This window comes from Arachis ipaensis, chromosome B09 (genome assembly GCF_000816755.2).
Source record: "Arachis ipaensis cultivar K30076 chromosome B09, Araip1.1, whole genome shotgun sequence".
Taxonomy (NCBI): domain Eukaryota; kingdom Viridiplantae; phylum Streptophyta; class Magnoliopsida; order Fabales; family Fabaceae; genus Arachis; species Arachis ipaensis.
This window is the reverse complement of record NC_029793.2, coordinates 16426795-16434714: the sequence shown is the minus strand read 5'-3', so window position 1 is coordinate 16434714 and position 7920 is coordinate 16426795. Positions and strand designations below refer to the sequence as shown.

At 31.9% G+C, this 7920-nt stretch overlaps 1 protein-coding gene across 5 annotated transcripts; it reads right to left on the bottom strand.

Annotated features, from left to right (window-relative positions):
* On the bottom strand, positions 1 to 2681 carry LOC107619239 (protein ELF4-LIKE 4). 5 transcript variants are annotated; one of them, XM_021111075.1, is made up of 4 exons: positions 2441 to 2658; positions 1822 to 1948; positions 1629 to 1692; positions 1 to 657 (listed from the first exon to the last, which is right to left on the bottom strand). In XM_021111075.1, exon 4 carries the CDS (start codon positions 621 to 623, stop codon positions 279 to 281), a length of 345 nt encoding a protein of 114 aa, XP_020966734.1. In that variant the 5' UTR covers positions 624 to 657; positions 1629 to 1692; positions 1822 to 1948; positions 2441 to 2658; the 3' UTR covers positions 1 to 278. The 5 variants fall into 5 exon arrangements, with proteins under 5 accessions (XP_020966734.1, XP_020966735.1, XP_020966736.1 ...); XM_021111076.1 differs by having other exon boundaries at positions 1844 to 1948; XM_021111077.1 differs by lacking the exon at positions 1822 to 1948 and having other exon boundaries at positions 2441 to 2681.

Below are 7920 nucleotides of genomic sequence, written 5' to 3'. Positions count from 1 at the left end.
TGTTAAATAAGTTCAAGCTTGGAAAATTGAATTAATGGCCCACTGTTTTCCATTTCACGGGGCTAACGAGTTGTTTGAAATTACAATTATATGGTACACAAATTGGTACAAGAGATTAGATCATTAACTAAAGCTCTATGCCCTCCAGACATAAACCCAATATGGAACACAAAAAATAATTTGGAGAGTACTTACATAGTCCCACTCGACAATTTCTATCCGCCATTAGAATGAACATGTTGATTTAACTGCTTTCAAACTCAAATATCAATGATCAATCAGGTAGATCTAATTCTCTTCTGACTGATTTTTCCATCAGATTTCAAAGTTCCACTTGAGTCCCCTTCAGATGAAGCTTCCCGAGACTTGGTGAAAGAACCAGAAAGATCAGCATAGAGATCAACCACCCTTCTGATGTTGCTGTTGAGCTCTCGAATCAAACCGACATTTCTGCTCAAGTTATCGGGCCTCTTGGATTCATGGTTTTGGTTTATCTCATTGATTAGTAGCCTATTCTGGTTCAAGATATCTTGGGCTTGCAACAAGTTCTTTTGAAATATTTGTAGAATTCTACTATCTACTTGAGTTGTATTGCCTAATTCTCCAAATATATCACCTTCCATTTCAATTATGCTTATGATTCAGTTGACAAATGCACTGGAAGAAAAAATAGAAGAAGAATGAATGAATGAATAGAAAGCAAATACATTGACCAATATGAAGAAGAGAAGTGGACAAAAGAAGTATGAGATATCTCACAAAATTTTAAAGAAGAAAATAAAAAGTGAGCAATTGGATGGGATGCTAAATCTATTTGATTGCAGGAGAGGAAAGAAACTCAAAAAGTTGGCTATTTTTTAGGCCAAAGAGAAGCACAAGACAATCAATACACATGCTTTTATCATATTCTTTCCTCTATCAGTTAAGCAACCAAGAAAAAGGGTGCCCGGTGCAATAAGAGTTTGCATAAGATTCCGAAGACCAAGCAAATGACATTATCATCAACAATGCTAGTGTTAAAGGTCGCTGGCTACTGTTAACCTAATTATTTTCCAACAAAACATCATTTCAGTTTCAAATTACAGCATTACACAATGCTTCCAAGAGTAAAAATAACCAAGAGTGAACGGACAAAAGTACTAACACATCTTGCAAATCCATTTCATAATTTTCTCTAATCTAAATATAATCTGTCAATTAAAAAAAATCATAACCAAGCAGCCATTTGCAGAGCTTGTCCCTCTAATTGTAAAACTTATATAATTGTAAATGTTTCCAAAAGCCCTTCATAGTTCCAATGAGTTCAAACTGAATAATCATGAATGAAAAAAAAATTATTTGTAAATAGATGTAACCATTAGAAATAAGATTCAATCTAGATTTAAAAAAAAATCAAAATCTTACCCCAACGGGGAAAGAAGAGATATTTGGTGTAAAAAGTATATTTTGATATTTCTAAAATTTGAATCAATAGTTCAATACCTCTTAATTCAAATGTAAGATACTAAGATATTTATCATTTTGACTGGTGTTATATTTATTATTTTTATACACATTTAATGAATAGAAGGCCAGATTATTAGGCACTAAGAAATACACTAGAAATAACCATAAAAACATTCACTCACACAAATGTTTCGTCGAATCTATCTCTTAGGGCCGCCAAAATTGAGGATTGATCTCCTCGAGAACCTGAAATTAGCACAGAAACAATTATTCACAAGTTAAATGTGAACATAAATTTAGGATCTAATCCCAATTCTCAATCCTCTTTCTTCAACCTCATAATAAAACATTACTCTTATTAATTCACCCACTCACATAACAAAAGAAAAGTCCATACAATAATCAATGCAAGCCACCAAGAACTGAATAAGTGGGTTGAATCATTGCAAAAAGCGCCTTTGACCATCCAAGAGGAAAACAGAACAGATCATGCCACTCAACTCTAAAGGATGAAGGAACAAACCCAAGGTACAAACTCAGAATTTCTAAGAAACAACCAAGTTGAACATTCATAAATACTAAAACACGTAAGAATGGATCCATGTATTCATTTCAAATTTATATTTAAGAGTTCAAATTAACAACAGAGCACAAAATCATTTTATCAAAACAAAATCAAGCAACTAAGAATCATAAAAGTTACATTACATAAGCAATAGAAGAAAGTATAAAAAAAAATCAAGAATAGAAAATCACACAATAATCACCATGAACAACCGAGAGAGAATAAGTAAATACACCTTTCAACTAATGGTGCAATTTAGTAGCAAAGGACCAAAACACACGACAGAAAGAACCTACTTGTTATTGGGGCATTTCATCAAGCACGCAGTCATGTAAAGAAAAAATACATTGACCAAACGCATCAATTTATCATCCCCGTGAACACTACGATAAGATCAAGAGAAACCATAACAAAAAAGAAAACACCTACGACAAGTTAAGAGGAAGAAAGAAGCGACCCAGAGAGGCACAGAGAAAGAGAGAGGAAAAGCGAGCGGCGACTGAGATGGCGTAGCGACGACAGAGACTATGGCGGAGAGAGAGTCAACGCATTGAGAGAGAGAGAGAGAGAGAAACATGGATCGAAAAGTATGAAGAAGAAGAATAAGGAATGAGGGGCTTAGCATGAGCCACACCTCCCAAAGTGTTTCCAGGACCTTACTTCAAATATCTTTTTTATTTTATTATACAGATATTTAAATTACGAATATCTTTTGATATATTTGGAAACAATTACTTATCATGAATATTAGATGTCGAAATTCATCTTAATTCAATGGATCTTGGCGATACCATTAAAGCTGAAAATAATGCATCCCAAAATGATAAAGCTAAAGTTATGATCTTCCTTCGTCATCATCTTGACGAATGATTGTAAAATGAATATCTCACACTAAAAGATTGTGCAGATCTGTGGAAAAACTTTGAAAAAAGGTATAATCATAGAAAAAACAGTAATACTTCCTCAAACCCAATATGAGTGGACACACTTGCGTCTACAGGATTTTAAATTAATAAATGAATACAATTTAGCAATGTTCCGAATTATCTCACGAATGAAATTATGTGGAAAAAAAACTTATAATGACATGTTAGAGAAAACTTTCTTGATCTTTCATGCCTTAAATGTGCTCCTACAGCAGCAGTATCAAGAAAGCGAATTTAAAAAATATTCTGAACTAATTTCTTGCCTTCTTGTTGCTGAACGTAATAATGAATTACTTTTAAAAAATCATGAAACACACTCAGCTGGCGCCACCCCATTTCCTAAAGCAAATGCGGAAAATCATAACCCCCAAAGAGGTAAATGACAAGGTTTTGGTAACAAGAAAAATTGTGGAAAGAAGAAAAATTATGTTCACTAAAAAGGATCTCATCAGAAGTGGGATGAAGAAAGAAGTAATGGGTAAAATAAATCAACAGAGGATATATATTTCCATTGTGGTGGAAAGGGTCATTGGTCACGTAACTGTCGTAGTCACGTAACTGTCGTATCCCAAGGCACTTAGTTGATTTTTATTAAGCACTTTTGAAAAATGATGTCAAAAGAAAGGAGACAAATTTTGTTTCAAAAGATATTGCTAAAAATTACACAACTCATTATGAAATATCTCATTGAGGATTCTAAAAGAAATATTGGCCAATGTATTTAAATTTTAAGTATGACGTATATAAATAATATTTAATAAAATATTTATATTTATGAATTTCAAAATCACTAAATGTGTCAAGTTCTAAAATAATAATAATAGTAATAATAATAATATTTTAGTATATGACACTATTTTTATGTACAGTGTTTTTTTAGAAAAACAATTCTAATCAGGAATACAATTTTTTGCTACTTATTTTATTATTATTTGTCTTTGAAGAAAATGGTAAGAATATATAATGAAGATGTTTGTCTTGCGGATAGTGCAAGTTCGCATACCATTCTTAAAAGTAATATATATTTTACTCATCTTGTACCAAAAGAAAAATATGTTAATATTATTATTAGCTCAAACAATGTGATAGAAGGCTCCAAAAGAGTTATAATTTTGTTTCTCGGAGAAATAAAATTCATAATAAATAATGCATTATTGTCTATCAAGTCTCTAAGAAACTTGCTGAGGAAAATCATGAGTACTTATGTATCACAACTCATTATTCAAATAAAAAAGTTATATTAGAAAAGTTGTTATCACTTTCTTCTGGGTTATAGTATACTAAAATTAGTACAATTAAATCACACGCCATTGTAAACTAGAAGTTTACTAACCCAAATGAATTTATAATTTGGCATGATCAATTGGGACATCCTGTAACAACCATAATGCAGAAAATTATTGAAAATTTCCATGGACATTCGCTAAAAAACCAAAAAATTCTTAAATCTAGTGAATTTTGTTGTGCTGCATGTTCTCAGGAAAAACTAATTTTAAAGCCATTACCAGTAAAAATTAGATTTGAGACTCCTGAATTCCTAGAAATGATTCAAAACGATATATGTGGACTTATTCATCCATCATATGGATCTTTTAGATATTTTATAGTCTTAATAGACGCATCTTCGAGATGGTCACATGTGTGCCTATTATCTTCGCACAATCTGGCGTTTGCGATATTACTTGCTCAAATTATTTGATTAAAAGCACATTTTCCAAAATTTCAATCAAAGCAATTTGTCTTAATAATGCTAGTAAATTCACTTCCCAAACCTTTGATACTTATTGTATGGCTAACGGAATAAGCGTTGAATATCTAGTAGCTCATGTTCATACACAAAATGGATTAGTAGAATCACTTATTAAACACCTCCAATTAATTGCTAAACCCTTACTTATGAGAACGAATCTCCCAACCTCTGTTTGGGGCATGCCATTTTACATGTTGCAGCACTTATTCGATTGAGGCCAATAAGTTACCATCAATTATCTCCTATGCAATTAGCTTTTGGCCAGTAGCCAAATTTTTTCCATTTGAGGATATTTTGGTGTGCGATAAATGTTCCAATTGTCCCACCTTCTCGTACTAAAATAGGATCCCAAAGAAAATTGAAAATTTATGTGGGATATGATTCCTACTCTATAGTGAGGTATCTTGAGATACAAACAGGAGATGTATTTAAAGCTCGATTTGCAGATTGTCATTTTGATGAATCAAAATTTTCAACATTAGGGAGAGAGAATAAGCTTCTTAAAAAAGAACTTAATTGAAATGCCTCATCCTTGATGCATTTAGATTCTCGATCATGGCAATGTGAACTAAAAGTTCAAAAGATTATACACTTGTAAAGAATAGCAAATAAATTGCCTGATGCATTTTCTGCTATGAAAATGATTACTAAATCTTATATACCAGTTGAAAATGTTCTGATTCGAATTGATATCCCAGTCGGACAAATGGTAATCAAAATAAATTCACGTCAGAAGCGTGGTTGGCCTGTCGGTTTCAAAGACAAAAATCCTCGAATAAAAGAGGTAAATACTATTCATATTGAAAAGGATAAAGACATAGTAAATACACTTGCAGTTGTCCAAAATTTTGATATAGCTTTAACGCGAGAAGATGTTCAGATACCTAAAAATACTAAAAATTGTGAAAATAATGAGATCTCGATAAATTATGTTTTTATATGAGAAAAATAGAACCGAAAAAAACAATTGTCAATGAATTATTTTCATATCATGTGGCATTACAAATCATGCATGAAAGTAAGGTTCTTGAACCAAGAACAGTCGAACAATGTCGACAAAAGAATGAATGGCCAAAATGGGAAGAAGCTGTGAAGGCTGAGTTAGACTCACTTGTAAAACGTGAAGTATTTGGACCTGTAATATGTACACCAGAAGATGTAAAACCTATTGGATACAAATAGGTATTTGTGAGAAAACGAAATAAGAAAAATGAAGTTATACGCTACAAAGTTCGACCTGTGGCGCAAGATTTTTCACAAAGGTCCGATATAGATTATGAAGAAATATATTTCTCTGTAGTAGATGCAATAACTTTGCGTTATTTGATCAGTATATCCGCATATTATAAACTACATATGCATCTAATGGATGTAGTAACAACCTATTTATACGGATCATTAGATCGTGATATCTATATGAAAGTCCCTAAAGGACTAAAGATATCTAAACCATCCAATGAATATTCGCAAGAGTTATACTCAGTAAAATTGCAAAAATCTTTATATGGTCTAAAGCAATATGGACAAATGTGGTATAATTGTTTTACTGAGTATTTGGCCAAAAACGGATTTAAAAATGATGATATCTACCCATGTGTTTTCGTAAAGAAATCTGCATCTGGATTCATTATAATTGCTGAGTACGTTGATGATTTAAATATTATTGGAACCACTGAAGAGATTCCAACAATTATAAAAGCTCTAAAAGAAGAGTTTGAGATAAAAGATCTTGGAAAGACTAAATTCTGTCTTGGCCTGCAGATCGATCATACAAAACATGATAAATTTATTCATCAAACAATATACACAGAAAAAGATATTGAACAAATTTCATATGGATAAATAACATCCATTAAGTACTCAATGATCGTAAGATCTTTGGACGTGGAAAAAGATCAATTCTGTCCTAAAGAAGAAAATGAAGATGTCCTTGGTTCTGAAGTACCATATCTTAGTGGCATTGGAGCGCTAACGTACCTTGCTAATAATACACGACCTGACATATCATTTGTTGTGAATTTACTATCAATGTATAGTTCCTCTCCAACCAGAAGAAATTGGAATGGAATCAAACAAATCTTTCGATATATTCATGGAACAGTTGATATGAGACTGTTTTATCCATATAAATCCAAGTTACAATTAGTTGGCTATGCAGATATAGGATACTTGTCTGATCCACACAAAGAAAGATTTCAAATAAGATACCTATTCACATATGGTGATACAGCTATATCATAGATGTCCACAAAACAGATGATAGCAGCAACATCTTCTAATCATGCTGAAATACTTGCGATACATGGGAAAGTCGCGAGTATTTTTGTCTCAAGAGTTTAATTCAATATATTCTGTCATCATGTGGACTGATTGACTACAAAATAGCTCTAACAGTTTTATTTGAATATAATACAGCATGCATTACTCAACATAAGGGTGGATACATCAAATGTGATAGAACAAAATATATTTCTCCCAAATTCATCTTCACTCATGACCTTCACAATCAAGGAACAATTGATGTCCAACAGATACGCTCAAGCGATAATCTGGCAGATTTATTTACAAAGTCACTACCAAAATCCTCCTTTAAAAGATTGATACATCAGATTGGGATCCGCCGATTCTGAGATATTAAATAATGTCGACAAGAGAGGGAGGCTGTACGCTTTTTTCCTTGATCAGGTTTTTGTCCCTGATGGGTTTTTCTTGACAAGGTTTTTAATGAGGCAGTCCTCATCACAAAGGATATTGTACTCTTTTTCCTTCACTAAAGTTTTTTCCAATTAAATTTTTCTTTAGTAAGATTTTAATGAGGCATATTCATAATGGTCATCCAAGTGGGAGTGTTATAATATAGATGTCCATCAACCGTTCCTCCAATTAAAATTACTTGGACGATACAAATATTTAATGATAGATGGTGCCATCTTTCCAAAACTTGAAAAAATTAAACTTACACAAGTATAAATAAGAGGCATAGTCATAGTCAGAGACAGTATACACACAACAACAACATCAAATACTTCTTTAACATTAGAGTTTTCTATTCATACTTCTTTATTTTATATTTATTTTCTCTTTTTTATTTATTTATTTTACAACATGAGTCAAATAAAACTCATTTCTTTAGACTTATGAATTTGTGAGTAAAGTCGGAATAAAATTTAAACTCATATATCAAATAATTTAAGTTCAAATTTTAGTAAGTTTTTTTTGAAAGCTTGATTATA